Source organism: Adiantum capillus-veneris, chromosome 29 (genome assembly GCF_014529385.1).
Source record: "Adiantum capillus-veneris isolate H3 chromosome 29, ASM1452938v2, whole genome shotgun sequence".
Lineage (NCBI taxonomy): Eukaryota > Viridiplantae > Streptophyta > Polypodiopsida > Polypodiales > Pteridaceae > Adiantum > Adiantum capillus-veneris.
The window spans coordinates 8,439,126-8,455,342 of record NC_140959.1 but is presented as its reverse complement, the minus strand read 5'-3'; the positions used below and the strand labels follow the sequence as shown (position 1 = coordinate 8,455,342).

At 45.2% G+C, this 16,217-nt stretch overlaps 2 protein-coding genes and 2 pseudogenes across 2 annotated transcripts; 1 reads left to right on the top strand and 3 right to left on the bottom strand.

The window, feature by feature from the left end:
• Nucleotides 1-758: 758 nt before the first annotated feature.
• LOC147418708 (uncharacterized) lies at nt 759-1,886 on the bottom strand. Its single transcript, XM_086505746.1, has one exon. It carries the CDS (start codon nt 1,884-1,886, stop codon nt 759-761), a length of 1,128 nt encoding a protein of 375 aa, XP_086361872.1.
• Nucleotides 1,887-6,024: 4,138 nt separating this feature from the next.
• LOC147418707 (uncharacterized) lies at nt 6,025-6,476 on the bottom strand. Its single transcript, XM_086506096.1, has 2 exons — nt 6,297-6,476; nt 6,025-6,222 (listed from the first exon to the last, which is right to left on the bottom strand). Exons 1-2 carry the CDS (start codon nt 6,474-6,476, stop codon nt 6,025-6,027), a joined length of 378 nt encoding a protein of 125 aa, XP_086362222.1.
• Nucleotides 6,477-9,198: 2,722 nt separating this feature from the next.
• LOC147418706 (uncharacterized) lies at nt 9,199-10,761 on the bottom strand (annotated as a pseudogene).
• A 3,186-nt stretch (nt 10,762-13,947) lies between these two features.
• On the top strand, nt 13,948-15,096 carry LOC147418705 (uncharacterized; annotated as a pseudogene).
• The last annotated feature ends 1,121 nt before the right edge of the window (nt 15,097-16,217 follow it).

Here is a 16,217-nt window from a genome sequence, read left to right as displayed (position 1 = left end):
CCTGTAGAAAGCAAGGGCAGGTTAGTTTTTGGCGATGAGGACGTATGTAGTGGAGTGGTCGGACCAATAGTTATAGTTAGTGCCAGATGTGGTTTGTGGTAGGTCATTGCTAACCCATACGTGGTGTAGTATAGAGTTGTGTATTGTGGTTGGACGGTGTATCAATTGGTGGAGACCGTACTGGAGAACGAAGTTGGAAAGGGTTTTATATGTGCTGGTTTCCTGAAGTGCGTCAATGTTGAAATCTCCCATTATGATTAGTGATCGTATGGTGCAGGCTGAGTCAAGAAGATTGGAGATGCTATGCAGGAAGCGTGGGAGGGATGATGTCGGTGCCCTGTAGAGTGAAATGATTGTCGCTAGGCACTTGTTGGTGCAGTGGAAAATTGCATGGATCGTTTCAAGTGTTTGATTTATGCAGATGTGTATTTGTGTAGGTATTAGGTTGTTTTTATGGAGAATGGAGATGCCGTGTAGTTGTGTTGAGGATATGATGTGGAAGCCTAGAATGGTTGTCGTATGTTGTCGAGTCTCTTGTAGGCAGAGGATGTCGTAGGCCATTAGGCTTTTGTCGTGGATGATATCGTTTGCATGCTTTTCAAGGGAGACTACGTTTAGTGATTGCACAATGTAATGTGTATCTTGGTGGAGATGCAGCTGCTTCTGGATGGGGGAATAAGCTGCTTCTGTTCTCAACCTGTGGAGTTCTTTGAGGACAGATGCATCGGTGTGAATGTTGCAGGGTAGCAAGCTCTCTATCAAATATAGATTTGCAGTGTCACGAATTCGTGTGAGAGCAGTGTATGCGAGGCCGTGAGACCTAATTCCTTTGGGGTTGAAAGCAAGTGTGTTGAGTGTAAGCCCTTGTGATCAGTGAATTGTGCGGGCTGCGGCGTAGGCTGAACTGGGAATTGCTTGCCTGTGAGGGTGTTGAAGTAGTTCTTGCCAATTTGGAATTCGCGTGCGATGCGCAGAATTGGCGTCCAATTAGGCATTGTGAGTGGGTTGCGAAGATGACAGTGGTCATACCTTTGTTTTTGCCCTATGCTAGGGTTGGTGAAATGAATCCAGAGGCATGTCGTGTCGGAGAATGTAGTGTAGAGCTTGTAGACGCCTTCTGCACCGTTGACGAGGCTGTCGAGAATGTCCAGATTTCCAGCGCATAGCTCGACCACTAGGCCTGGCTTAAGACGCAATGTTGCTTGGAGACCCACAGTTTGTCTGGCATCCAATGGAATTGCTATTGTTTTGTTGCATGAAGCGGCACGCTTGTCAATCGCTTTGAATATGTGTGGCTCACCGGGCAATTGTGCGAAGACCTTTTCATTGTGTTCATCCTTTGCCCTGTTAGAGTAGAATAGGTGTGATATGGTTATGTCAGCAGGCAACTCTTTGTGGAAGGAGTTGTTAATGTATGCAAGGTCGCTGCTGGTGTGTGAGCCAATTCTCATTCGGTTGAGCACCTCTATAAACTGTCCATCGGTTTGTCTCATTGTCGTCGTTAGTTCGTAGCACTTAGGGAATTCATGCCAGTACAAAGGTGCAACCGCCTCTAGAAGAGGTTGCTTGCTTGTGAATATCCAGGAGTCTTTGACTGGGCTAGCTTGGCAGAGGTCACCACAGAGTATGACATCAAGGCCACCAAAAGGCTGATCGTGTTTTCTCTTGATGGCACGAAGACGTGAGTCAGCCAATGAGAAGACACTTGATCCTATCAAGGAGACTTCATCAAACACTACAAGCTCCAAATATTGATAAAGTAAGGACAATGCATCTAGCTTTTCTGCTCTGAGACTTGTGTGTGTCGTAGTTATCAAAGGCAAATGTAAAGTTGAGTGTATAGTTGTGCCACCAATGTTGAATACTGCCTTGCCTGTATATGCCATTAGGAGTGCCTTAGGAAAGTCAGGATTGTGGCCTGACTTATGTGTGTAGAAACGAATGAGGGCTTTGACTAGCAAGAGCAACATGAATGTTTTTCCAGTGCTGCCTGCTCCACCTGTGAGGAAGAGATGTATCTTTTTTTACGGCGCTATGCGTTTTTTGAGCATGACATCATCGAGGATGAGTCGCTGTTGTGGGTTTAGCTTCTTTATTGATGCGTGGAAATCCTCATTGGTCATGCCAATATGTTTGGAAAAATGTAAAGCAAATGGTTTCTTCGTCGGTTGCTTTGATGGGGTGTTGATCATCACGTTGGCATTGTCGGAATCCTTCAAGGAGCTTACACTTCTCGTGTTGCGTGAGGTTGTGATGGTTGTTGCGAACCTGTCGAGTGGAGCTGTTTCGACAACGAGCTGTGATTCATTGTTTTTCATTGTCTCAATGTTCGAAGTGTAGACATCGATCCAAGACAAACTTTCAAGCAGGTGCTCATTCTCATTGCTTGACCATGGCAAGAAGAGAAGGCATTGTTCTCTGTAGTGGTTGTCAGGGTCTTTGGCTTTATTGTATCTAACGTACCGTATGATGCGTACGTGGCAGGCTTGGAGGGATTTTTGGTTGTGGAAGCAAACTGGGCCAAGCACATGGGAAAGAATGAGGGTGGTCTGGAGGCATATTTGTCAATGATGGAGGCAGAGAAGATATCTGTCGTGTCGGGGTGCATTTTTTGCAAGGTGTTCTTTTTTTTGAGAACGAGAGCACGTTCTTCAGGTGGATTAGTATTTATGTATATGAATTCTCTAGAGGAGCTATGCAACGGAAGCGAGAGACATATGTAAGCAGCTTGTTGTGAACTAATTTTTTGTGTGTTAAGGATTGTGCTACCAACTTTTCGTAGTCTCTCCAATGTCGTTGCATTGTTTGCGACACAGTGATCAAGTTGTGCCTTGATTGCTCCTATTAATGTATTGTCCATTTTTGTCATGTATGAGGTGCAGTAGCTCGCAGCTCCATGTGCGTTTAGCACGAATTGTATATCTGTGTTTGCATTCCAAAGTGAAGCTATTGACTTATTGAAGTTTTTCGTGAATATATTGCTTGGTTTGCGCTTGAGGAAAATAGTGGGTCCCGAGATAGTTGCTTGCAATGCAAGCAAGTACTGTTCCATGGAGAGTTGTACTTGTTCTAGCCATTCTTCAAATGTGGGCACATTTTGTAAATCAATTTGGCTGAGTTGTCTTCCAACTTATTGCAAGTAAAGCTTACCTTGTCTAGCTATGTTCGCCTCAAGTATTCCTTGCCGGATAATAGTTGCGAATGGCATGGGGAAACGTGGAAATCCAAAACGGCAACTTTTGCTCTTCTTTTGGCAAGTCTTATGGTGCTTGTGCTTGTAAGCTTCAGAAAGGTCATTGGGCAAGATGGATCCATCTGTGCTAATGTGGGTATCTATAAACATTACAATATCTTGATCTCAGTGCGTTGTGAGTGATGGAGCATTTTCTAGCCACAACAAACCATGATCATGTTGGCTACCGCGACTTTGGAACTCCGTGATGAAAAAGAAATCTCGTATTTTGCCACATATGGAGGAATCACTCCGCAACAACCATTTCATTGCGTTGAACCTGTTGACGTAGAAACGAGCAGTTGTAATGGGATCGGCACGAATGAGGCGATGTTGGTATGAGCTCAAGCTCTCCTCGGGCTCTTGGCTCACCGGGACTAACTTCTCTAGTGCAGCAAGAAGCTCTTTCCATCTTCGCTCTACGGAGGAGAACGTGACAAAAAATGTGGGCGGTCCAAGTTGTCGGATCATTGCGAAGACATCTTTTTTCATCTTTTCCTTGTAGTCGAGGGATGTGCGTCGTGCCTCGAAGTCTCTGAAGCCTAATCTTGAGTTGAGAAGCCTCTCTATGTTTGTGTCTTGTACAACTTGCCTTGCAGTCAGAGTTGTACCTGCTAGCTTTCCCTTGCGCATTCGCACCCAAACAGAGGAAGCAACTTGTTGTGACATGATTTTGATAGACTTGAAAAATAAATTTTCGATGTCCAGGGCGAATCTTCTGTCAACGTTCAGGAGCTCCCACTTTGCAATCGTTTGATAATCTTTGCTTGCGGCCTCTCTATATCTTCTAGGGGACCCGAAGAAAAGAGTTGGGAAGCTCAACTCTTCGGAATACTCATCCGTGAAGATGCTCAACGGTGAATTGCCCTCGCAAGAAGAATCTTGCCACTGTAATCGACAACCTCTGCCGCACTTGTGACCCCATGAAGCATGACATCAGTCTGTTCGTCCTCAAGCTCAACATCATGTGCATTGGCGTCAAGGGTATTCATAGGAGGCATACTTAGACTAGAAAGGTGTGCAAGCCACTTGTCGTTGATCGTGACACCTTCTCTCGTGTAGAGTGGTGTGGACAATAGCGTAGTGGTTGCACGCATTGTGAGCAGGGGTCGCACAACACCGCTTAGGTAACATCTATCGTATTCGAGCTTCCATTTGATTCCCACAAGGACAGAAGCCTCATCCTCAATGAAGCAAGGCAGGACAGCCTGTCTCTTCTCCAAGTTGGCAAGCACATTGACAACGCTACCTCTAAGCCCATACTGACCTTCGTATGTCAGTTCACGTATCTTGGCAAAGGGGATACGAATGGAGACCAAGCGTGCCTCTACGGGGTTTAGATCTAACACAAAGGGAAGCGCTGGATTGAACCTTGTCTCTTGCAAGCTCCACAGGTGATTGATATAGCTTGTCGAGTGTTTCTTGCACAGGCTACAGACATAGACATCCCCATAGCGTCGTCGCTTTCTTGAAGCGGATTCCGCAATTGGAGGTAGAAGCTGACGTGTTAGCTAGCGGCAGAATAACAAGCGTCCACATTTTCCGCAGGGTGTAATGGGATTGTCCTTGATGCTTTTGTTGTATTTCTTAATCGGCTTGCTCAACCTGGCATGGGTGCGTCGTATTTGAGCACCAGTGACCAGGCCCTTCTTGTTCTTCAGGCGTGAAAGCTTGCATTTCACGGCCTGGGTTGTGTGCAACGTGTGTGTGTGCTTGGCTTGGAACATGCGGACCACCTCAACATCAGGCAAATCCTCATGCAACAAGCATAACCTATGCAAAGTGGCCACCTCATCTTCTTTCCATCCAACATGTGCACGGCTTGAGCACGTTGTGAAGGTATGTGATGCCATTGCTTGTTTCGAAAGCAGAATGCCCTTTACAAGAAATGGTTTCGATGCCATCCCCAAGATGATTCTTCTCACGCTTCCATTTCTTTTCAAATACACTTTTAACCTACAAGTCGTAAAGCGAGTGAAGGCCGTTAACACGTCGAGGCTAAGAGCAAGTGAGTTGGCGCATGTTGAATACAAAGATGAGAATTTTGTGACCGTCATTGCGCTAGTGGCCCCGTCAGTACGGAAGAAGAGGCAAGCACCTGGGACAACATGTCTTTCAAGCAAGAAGCTCTCAAACAAGTCGTTGAGCAAATTTGATCTAAGGTCATGCGGTGCGCCTGTTGAGTTTTGGAGATGGTGTAGCGCGAGGAAGATGTCTGAATTGTTCGGAAATTGTGCCGCAAAAACGGTATCGGCATCGTGTTCGGCCAAGTGAGTCATTGGAAAGACACGCAAAGATTGTAAATATTAAGTCACCTTGTGTGTTTGTTTGTGTGTGTGTGTTAGAGAGAGAGAGAGAGAGAGAGAGAGAGAGAGAGAGAGAGAGAGAGAGAGAGAGTCTGTGCTTTGGAAGGTTGAAAAGATGGAGAGGAAGGAAGAGTAGAGAGCGAGTTATGGAGAGACACCACGGCAACAAGGCTCAAAAGCAAGATACGATTTTCTTATGAAACACGATATACAATGGACAAGCCAAAATTTAGTTCATCGATTGTAGAGGGGTCTAGGTAAGGAAGCATAGTTATTCGTGGTGAAAGGCCAAAAGCTATGGAAATCGATGCTCTCAAAGTATCTAGGTTTCCAACAGAGGAGTGAAAGATATCATAGACCCATTTGTGCCAATTTTGAACACACCCTCGACAGATGTCGATAAAATATCCCTCACCTATGGAATGCTCTCCATGTACACCTCCTTGAAACTCGTTGGCAAGCCCAAAAGACGATCCACCATAGACCCTAACACTTGAACCGCCTGTCAATGCTGCTTCGGATCTGTGCCTCCAACCTGAGAGTCGTGTTGATGACGTGATCTTTATCGCAAAGAGAACAACACAATCGGCCTTCAACCTTCTTCACCTTCGGCGAGTCACAAACTGAGCACTGGGAATGCAAGAGAGCTCTATTGAGGTTCACAAAGCGCAAAGTCCCCACAACCTACAAAAGAAACAAACGTGTGAAGACCACTAAAGATGTCTTTATGCGATTGAGTGCAAACCATGCAAAGTCACCTCTATGTTGTAGCCGAGAATCTCACACTGTCTATGAAATGCTGTGGTCAACTCTTCCTTCAAGCGTGATCCTCGCACGGGGGCCAAAGTTGTGACGTCCAGAATAGACAATGTGCGCACCTTGCCAACAAAGAGGCCAATATTCCTAGACACAAACATAACAATGTCCTCCCTAGCCATCTAGGCCATGACCCGATCATAGTCATGCTTTCGAGAGTTGACAAAGCTAACCTACATATGATAAAAGGTTTGTCAATATCGAAAGAAAGAAACGCTGCAGCCAATGCTTCTGATACGTACAACTGCTTTGTCGTCTGGGGTCGGGCCATCAACAACAACCAAATCCCCAAATGTAGTGCCAATTCTCTGATGGAAATTACGACTTTGCAAGACAACAAATGCCAGTGTCGCCAAGGGCGGACGTGGGCTAGTAGTCTCATAAATTGCAGCGTCAGTAAGAGATGTGCTTATCTTGGTCTCAGGATAGAAAGCTAAAGCAACAGGGAATGGGTCACAAGGTCGAATGGTTGTCGACACACCGACATGCAAGGAGAACAAAGCTGACCCGGTGGAGAGTATCCTTTGCCTGCAAAAAAAAACAGAGCACCATCTTAGCGCAACTCAACAATCAAGAATGGCTGTAGCAAAGAATATCGTAGACACGTCAAGACTGTTCCAGAACGAATGATTGTGCACACCGGCCATACCTGCACTGCCAATGGGATCGTTAGCAGGGCTTCCTTGAAGCAAGGCACGCCTACACCTCTTCCCAGCTGCGATTTCCTCGAAGCCCGAATTTGGCGGCGACCCGGCAGAGCTCGACACTACCATGTGCGATGAACGTTTGCCTACAGGGCATGGAGGAGACTCAACGAACCTACGCAGCTCTGCAAGAGGAAAAGAAAAGGAAGCATCCAATTAACCATAGCATTGACTAGTTGAGCAAAGCAAAGAGGGCGTAAAAAACATCCTGCAAGCAGCACACTCGTAAAAGGAAAGGGAGAACGAGGCGCGAAAACGAACTTCTTGAAAGGATGCGAACAAGCTTGCGCCAAATATGATTTCTTTTTGGATGAGCAAGCAAACAAGTTATTTAATCTTGGAAAATGTCACGTTTCAAATCCCTCGCCAAGTTACACACACAAGAAGATTTAGAAATTTTCTCATGCAGGAAAACGGAGTCTCTCAATGTTTTTCATACAATGCATAACATCATGAGCTTCTGCACGAGAGGCAACGTATATGGAGGCCTCCAAGCCAGGTAGCAAGATTGCGAGCCACTCAAGCGAGGATGATCATAAAGAGCGTCAGGTCGAGCCTGTTGATTCACTCCCCTCAGCCGATGGGGAAATGTGAGCATACGTAGACATGCATAAGCCAAATGCTAATGAAGGACTGATGCCCAAGGCTGGGCTTACTGAGCTTTGTGAGCTGTTGGAAGTAGAGGTGGCTCAGAAAAGATATAACCAGAACATAAAAAGATTGGGGCTGTGGGATACGAGACAGCCGTTGCGTGTGCATGATGCTAGTGCTATAATTGGCAAAGGCAGAGGTCGTCGAGTGGGGTGTATGCAGAGTTAAAGAAACTAGAGGCAACACCTTTCGGGTTGTTCTCAATGGACATGCGCCTTGGCAGGCAGGGGAAGATTATGGTTAGTGTGCAATTGTACTTCGATGAAGATGTAATGAACCACCAGTTTCCGGATTTGACACTCGAGACGAGGTGCCCGTTCATGAAGTATTCACAAATCCTGGCCATCAAGAGCTGGGCTTTTCAAACCTGGTTCGATAGATCAGGTATGGTGCGGTTGGAGGAGTCAAACTCCCCTCGACTGAGGCGTCCCGTGAACCAGCGGGCGGACGGCCAAGCATGTTGCCAAGATGGTTTGGGCAGATGAGCAGTGGTTAGAAGAACTGGTGTCCTAGTCACAATCATTGTACTCACTTGATACACGGGAGAACTGTCCATTCAATGACAAGCATGGAGCAAAGTTTGGACTAATTTTTTTTTTAGGACATTGAACCCCCAGACCTGGCTTGACTGGCCAGACATGATGCAACCAAAGGGTTGGCTGTGCCTTTACCTGAGCCGTCCTGCACTACAGTGGACGATCTGCTCGATGGTCAAGATGGCACGGACGAGTGGAGCCTGAGCTAGAGAGCCAGACAAAATGCAAGGAGGTAACATGGTACGAGCCAAATTTGGTTTCAAACATGACAGTAAATGAGCGTCTTGGGAGGTCAAGGCCAGATTTGTTGTGATGCTTGTGTTATTGTATTGCGGCCTTATGCTCACGAGGAGCAACGTTGAACGCACCAGCCATCGAAGTCATGGATGGCAATTAGGAATACCTAAGTTTCTTGATAAGGAGCCCCCTAGCGAGGTACTCGATGGGATTGAGCAGGGCCTACTGAAGGTGAAGACACATTACCGCCCTTGGTCTGATACAACGGGGAACCCACAATACTCCAACAATGATCAACACACGAGAGCTTCTCGAACCCGAGAGCAACACTATGGCCGGGTCTACAGTGGCCGGCAACACTTGAATGATAGCCAAGTATCAAAATAGAGAGAGGGATCCACAATCCCTTGAACCTCGGACCCAACTCCGGGTCTCAAAGCGTAAGCCAAACACATCCAATAGATGTCTAGCTCGACATAGCTCCACAACCAGAATACATGGCAAAAGAAGGAGACAAGCCCTCAGTCAAAAAGGGCTGCTGCCTATGTGCACAAACTCAAAGAGACTTAATCACCCTGGCCTTGCACAGTCCAAGCGATTGAGCAAAAAAGCCCCTGACCTGGGCGCAATGGTACAGTACCATAGCCCACTGCAAGCATCTGAAATAGATGGCTAGAACCCGTACGCGGTCGTTGAGACACACAAGTGAATAAAGCTCAGGTTGCTCTCGGCTCTTGGGCGAGTGATTGCCTTATGGATGCTCGCGGCTCCACGCAGGGCAGCTCACGGCCTAATGCCAATCCCACGCTGGGGCAATGAGGGTCCAGCCCCTTGTAGCGTCACTTGCCGATAATGTCAGCAAGGGCCCATGCACCCGTAGCCCTACTGTTGCGCTTTTCTGGACCCAAACACATGACCACCATCACGAGCACATCACTTGCAAGCGCAACAAAAAGCAAGCAGCAAGATCAGGAGAACAACACCAACGCAACAAACTTTTTCAACTGCAACACTCGCAAACACGAACAAAGCAAGACCGACAACGTAACACAACACCAGCGCACGAGTCAGAAAAGCAAACCTCCAGAGAAGTCCATGCTCTCATTGTCGTTGGGTGAGGCATTGCTTGCACTCCCTTCACCGCCACCGACAACGCCATCATTAGATGCCATGATAAAGACAATTTTCAAAGAAATGTCATTGCAAGTACTTTGAGACGGAAGAAACAAACCCTCAAACCAATCTACAACGGACTTTCAAATGCTCGACTGATTTAAATTTGCGATTACAGCATATAAGCAGATACAAATTGAATAGTGACAGATAGGTGAAAGCTCAAACATGACAACAAAGATTGAGACTTGAGGACACATGTGCAAAAGAAAAACAGAGAGAGAATCTTCCACTAGGTAATGTAGCTCAAAAGCTTGTACAAAGCAGGAAAAACAGAGAATCTTGCACTGGATAATGTAGCTCAAAAGCTCATACATCAAAACAAATTCTCAGACTTGCTGCCATGACACAGTATAATGATAACACCCGAAGCAAGAACTTATTACAAAGCATTTTGTTGCCCTTTCTGGCCTGTCATATAGGCTACAACAACCACATGCAAATTACATGTCATGTGCTCCATTCAGCACGTGTACTGAACCACAAAGACCAACACGAGTAGTCCTTGTAATCTCAGCCTGCACGGTCGCCTTCAAAGACCTTGAGAAGCTTTGACAGCGCATGGAAAGACCTTGACAGCGCCTTCAAAGACCTTGACAGCGCATGGAAAAGCTTTTGCTGCCACATCCTCTCCGCCTGAGCCTGCAGAGCAACCCCCTTCAATGCAGTCACCTTCCAGAGCCTTGAAAACCCCCCGCCATTAAACAACAAAGCTGCGTATGGAACAACTAGGTCCTGTGGTAGGACAATACCTGTTGTGCAACGGTCTTCTCGCAAGGACATCACCCGCTGCGCACGCGCCACATCCTCTGGCAGGAGCAGAGCAGAGCAGAAAGGACCGAGGCCCGCCCGGAGCAGCACGAAAAGGAATTCCACATGGGTCAAATGACACTTGATAAAACAACCCTAAAGGCCTTACGACACGTGGCAGCCATCCAACAAACCATCGGACGGCCTACAGTTTGCAACAAACTTACAGCTAAAACCCTATGCCCTTTTGCAGGCCAACAAAGTTGCGTATGGAACAACTAGGTCCTGTGGTAGGACAATACCTGCTGTGCAGCGGTCTTCTCGCAAGGACAACACCCGTTGCGCGCGCGCCACATCCTCTGGCAGGAGCAGAGCAGAAAGGACCGAGGCCCGCCAAAAGCAGCACGAAAAGGAATTCCACATGGGTCAAATGACACTTGATAAAACAACCCTAAAGGCCTTGCGACACGTGGCAGCCATCCAACAAACCATCGGATGGCCTATGGAAATCTGCGAACAGCGGCTGAGATTGAAAACACTGATGCTAGGGCTGATTCAGTCTTTGGGAATCTGCAAAACGCTAGAATGATTTGCAACTTGCGAAAATGCCAGGCTGGTTTTGTGATCTGCTAACGCCAAGGCTGATCTGCAATCTACAAAACACCAGGTTGTCTTGTTGACTGAAAAACTCTAGGTTGTTGTGCCGGGTCTTGCTGAGAAGGTGGATCAAGGATTTTTAGATTAGTTATTTCACTTTGGTCATCCGTTTGTGGATGATAGGTTGAAAGAGAAATTTAATAAACTTCCTAGATTCTCAAAGAAACCCTTCTAGAGATTACTGGTCATTCTAGGATCTTTGTCCGACACTATGGATGTTTGAGAACTGAAGAGGGTTGCCATTTGATGTGCCTTAATAGTCTTTTTGACAGGCATAGAGTGTGTTTTCTTGTTAAGCATGTCGACTGAAACAATCCAAGTTGCTTTGATCATCAAATTTCAACTTTTGGTATATCACGCATTTTGAAACATACTTACTTTTCATGGTAGACCAACAGAAATACATTTCTACTCCTTGAAGAGTAGATTATGGATTCCCTTTTTGCCCCGCATGCAGCTTAGTCATCAAGCATGACAAGCACCTCAAGCACCTTAGTCATCAAGCACAACAAGCACCTCAAGCTTAAGTTGGGTTCCCACCTCAAGCTCCTAGCTTGCCTAAGGTCAAAGGACTTTTAACACTAACCATTGGAGGTCTTTAATGAAGCTAACCCTAAGGTCTTTTAAGCTCCTAGCTTGCCTAAGGTCAAAGGACTTTTAACACTAACCATTGGAGGTCTTTAATGAAGCTAACCCTAAGGTCTTTTAAGCTCCATTAGATGCACGTTGCTCTTTGATAGACTACCTCCTTTTGGACCCCTATTGAGATGTAACCATCTCTCCTCTTGGTCCCCTGTTGAGGTAAGTCTAGAAGCACTTATTTCACATTGCTCTTTGATATACCATCTCCTTTTGGACCCCTATTGAGATGCAACCATCTCTCCTTTTAGTCCTGTGTTGAGATAGCTCTAGAAACACATGTCTATATTCTAACCCTTGTTCCGTTTATTATCCCACATTAAATGATCAGTTTAATATGAGAAAATCATTTGGATTGGTTAGATATTAGATTTTATGACAAAGCTCAAAGACTTGTGAGTTTAGAAGCATTTATTGAAAGCAAGAATCATAAGAGCTTTGCTTCGATTTCTTCCAGGCTTAACAAAGACTTGCTTCTTGCTTCTGATGTTTCAAGCAGGCGCCTTTGTACTCTCTTGAGCACTGTGGATGGGGTAGACATGTCCATGTCTGATATCACCACTGCAAACACGATCCCAGGGCTCCGCATCATCTCATCTCTTGGCCTGCCACGAGACACATCCACTTAGAGATGTTGCCATCACCAAAATAGGGTAACCATGCCTCTAAATGTGTATGCGTCTATGTATGTGTGTGTAGAGAAAGAGATTAGAGTGATATACACCTACATCTCACAGATGTTGCGGTTGAATCCTATGAGAAGCAAAAAAAAAACAACGCAGAGAGAGACTGAGAGCAAGGGAAGCTTGAAGGAATGTTGATCTGAGAGCGATGCGATCTTTGTTCTGAGCAGAGCGTTGGGGGGCGGGGCGTGAGAAGAAAGGGGCAAACACACGCTGAAATCCGCACCCAATAGACCCCAACAAAAATAGCAATTGCATGCATGACCACCACATTAAAAAACACACCCTCGCACAACAAATTTTGATTGGCAAAAGCCCATATGGCCCATGGTTGCAAAATTCCTCCCCATAGCCGGTGTCTTAATAGAAGTGCCAATAAAACAAAACAAGGCACATATTCTCTCTCTTTCTCTCCAATCTTCTTTTTGGCCTGCAGAAGGGCATAGGGTTTTAGCTACAAGTTTGTTGCAAAATATGCTATATGTGATTGGCTAGGGGGAGAGGGGTCCAATGAGCTTGATGCATGTGGAAAAGCTAGAACTCGCCCCAAGCAAGCAAGGGGGGTGTTGGAGGGGGTATACACCACACACATACACACTCATTTTGTGGATGATTCTCACTTGGTGAAAGTAGAGGAACTCTACCTCCTTCTCCAAGCTTGTGAGAAGTGAGAGCCTACACCAACACTCTTGGCTATGGAATGCAAATCCAACCAAGAGCCATGCTTCAATGCTTAAGCTTGACATCTTTTCCATCTTCATTACTATGCTACTATGTACTCTAGCAAGAAGAGTGATGATAAGTGAGGAACTATTTCTTTCTCCTATGGAATGTTTCTTCTTCCTCTTCCCTATCCTCATTCCCCGCTAGCTCTCTCCACCTTCGAAGGTGTTTGAGACCTTGGGACTGAGGCTTGGGATAGTCAATGCTTTCTAACAAGTTTATGTTATGCTTGTGATGCATGAAGCTTTCCATCTTCATTGCATCACCTAGGTCACAAGGAACACAAAGATTGTATTGTACCAAGTCTCTCTTGATGGGAGAAACTATAATACAAATGCCTATTGGAGGGGGGACCGGCTCCGTATGAATCCAGTCCTTAACTATTGTCATGTTCTCTAAACTCTCTCTCTCTCGCAAAAGTATTGTTCATGCCAAGTTAACTAAGTACCATGTTTATGTTGCTACCATCAATTAAGTTCACCCACTATGCTCACAAATAATCTCACAAAAGTGCTTCACTTAATTTCCTAATTCCGCTACTCTCAAAGTTCATAGGCCACTTCCATTACAAGCTTAATTCAACAACAATTTTGACAAGCTTTTCCCTCGGGAAGCTGTGAGCACCTTAGATAAAAGGGCCTTGGATAATGAGGGAGTAGTCAATAAAATGCTTCTTGAGCCTAATTGGAACATTGTGACTTCAATTTATGGTGCAAACAAGAGCAAAGGTGTGAAATTCACATTAACAAGGGTCACTACAAACCTTTATTGGTTTTCCATAGCATGTAGGCCATACACAATAGAATGTATTGTCATGTGCAATCCCAAATCAAAAAGACCATGGAAGATGTAGGGTTTTGGAAGGGCTTGGTAGAGATCCTCTAGACTACGAACGAATGTAGGACTTATGGAGGAGTTGAAGATGGAGCTGAATAGCCTTCTTAGGTTCTGAAAGCAAACATTAATGCTTTTCGGATTCAAGCACTTATGCCCATTCTACAGGTATCTGCTAGGGTTGATTACTTACAAAATACATTTTTCAACGGATATGTCCTTCCTCTACCAATTTTAGTGGAGGATGAAGTTACATTGGAAAGCTTACCAAGACTACGCAGTGGCCACTTGAGGCTAAGCAGCTTTGGGAGCACTCAAAGGAAGGTGTGAAATCCGCACGAGGATACATTCTGGGCCACTCTATCTTAGAAAAGGATTTCTAATGGGCTTCCACCAACATCCAATGCATACTAGTAGTAGAGTGGAAATTAGCAAGCCATCTACCTTGCCAGTGGAATCAAATGCAAGACTAGAAGAACGGCCAGGAGAAATGGCTTCCTTTTCAATGGCAGTGGTTTGAAACCTATGTAAAGTTGGGCATTTTGAAGATGAGTAGTGGAGGTCAAGCGGTGACAAAAGAGAATGTCCCTGAAACTTTGAGCTTGAACCTACATAGGTAATTTGGGCGTTTAAGTTGGTTTTCAAATGTTGGACTCAAGCAAGCAGTGTGAAACTAATTTCTATTCTAATGCTCTGTTTGTGCCAGCTTTTTGCTTTTACGATAAAATGTGGCTGGCAAACTAGTGGCTGGCTCAAGCTTGGATAATAATTTGAAGATGGTAATGAGCGCCTTGAGGTTATCTTAGAAGATCCAGTGTCAAAATTTGGAGATTTACTTGCAGAAGTCCCCCTTGGCTTTGATTCAACTATGGCCAACAATGGTCAATTAATGACTTGGGTACTTACCACAGCCTTTCCCGTGATACTGTCTTTAAGCATATTTTTTCAGTAATTCAGACAGGGTGAAAGGCTATTATGCTATTGGGAATAGGGCTAGAAGGTACAAGTCTTGTAACAATTGCACTACAACATATTGGGGCAACATGCCTACAAGACTCAATTGTAAATTTAGGAAGCAACTTAGAAAGGTTGGCATTTGTTAATTGTCTTGTCCATGGGCCTTTGTATGCTTTCTTATTAGTTAGCTCTAACTAAACTAGAGTTAAAAGATATGGCCAACCCTTCGTAGTGTATATGTATTAGTACAGCACAGACAAACATTGAATTTATTTGTCCCTACTAGCAAAATGTATGGGAAAAGTTTGTATCCAAAGGGTACAACTTGTACTCATGCATCATTTGTTATTCTCAATTGCTCTTGTGTGAAATGAAGGCATAATTGGGAAGTTTACACAGAATACTAGTGCTAGATCTAAATCTGCAAAAATAGCAAACTAAGTCCTCTCCAAAAACTCTAGAAAAATAAGAGAACAGGCCGCTAAGAAAATTGCTTCAACATCAAAATCTAATATTGGATATTTGATACCATATCATTTCTTGAATATCCAAGAAAGTCTTCTTCAAAATATCCTTGTCTATGTGAAGCAATTATGTGTCCATGTTCATAGGGGTCAGCTGATTCAAAAATTGTCACATGAGGGCTCTGTGGCTTTGTGGACTGCACACATATGTTTGCTTTTTTTGGAAGTGCACTTTCTCTTTTTGTCTATGTTGGCTGGAGTCTAGACATTGATGGTATCAAGTTCTCTCTCTATCTTTCGACAGTAACAAGGCATGCTCTATGTGTGTGTGTGTGTGTGTGTGTGTGTGTGTGTGTGTGTGTGTGTGCATGGTAGAGTATGATCACATACACACAAACACAAACTGTTAAGTATGGAGCCTGATTTACCCTTGTAATTTTCTGTGGTAAAAGCGCACATTTGTAAGGCCCCCATTATGAGGAGAAGCCATCGTGCGTGAAGGAAAATCACTCACTGGAAACCAAAATTTTCATTAACAAGAATCAGGGGCAACTTTAGAGGCCTCGGGGGCGGAGGCCCTCGGGACTTTTTTTTTTGGCCGGAATATTCCTCTTCGTCGGAATATTCCTTTTCGTCGGAATATTATGGCCGGACGGCAGCCGGAAAGTGGTCGGAAAACAACCGATCGGTTGGCCGGTGGCCGGTGGTCAATGGCCGGTGACCGGTGGTCGGAAGTCAATGGCCGGTGGCCGAATTCAAAAGCGGACTTGTCTTCTCAAGGGTGGCCACACATGGGCGGATTGGAGGGTCCGATTTGGACTTATTCGCACAAGGGCGGCTACACATGGCTGTCTC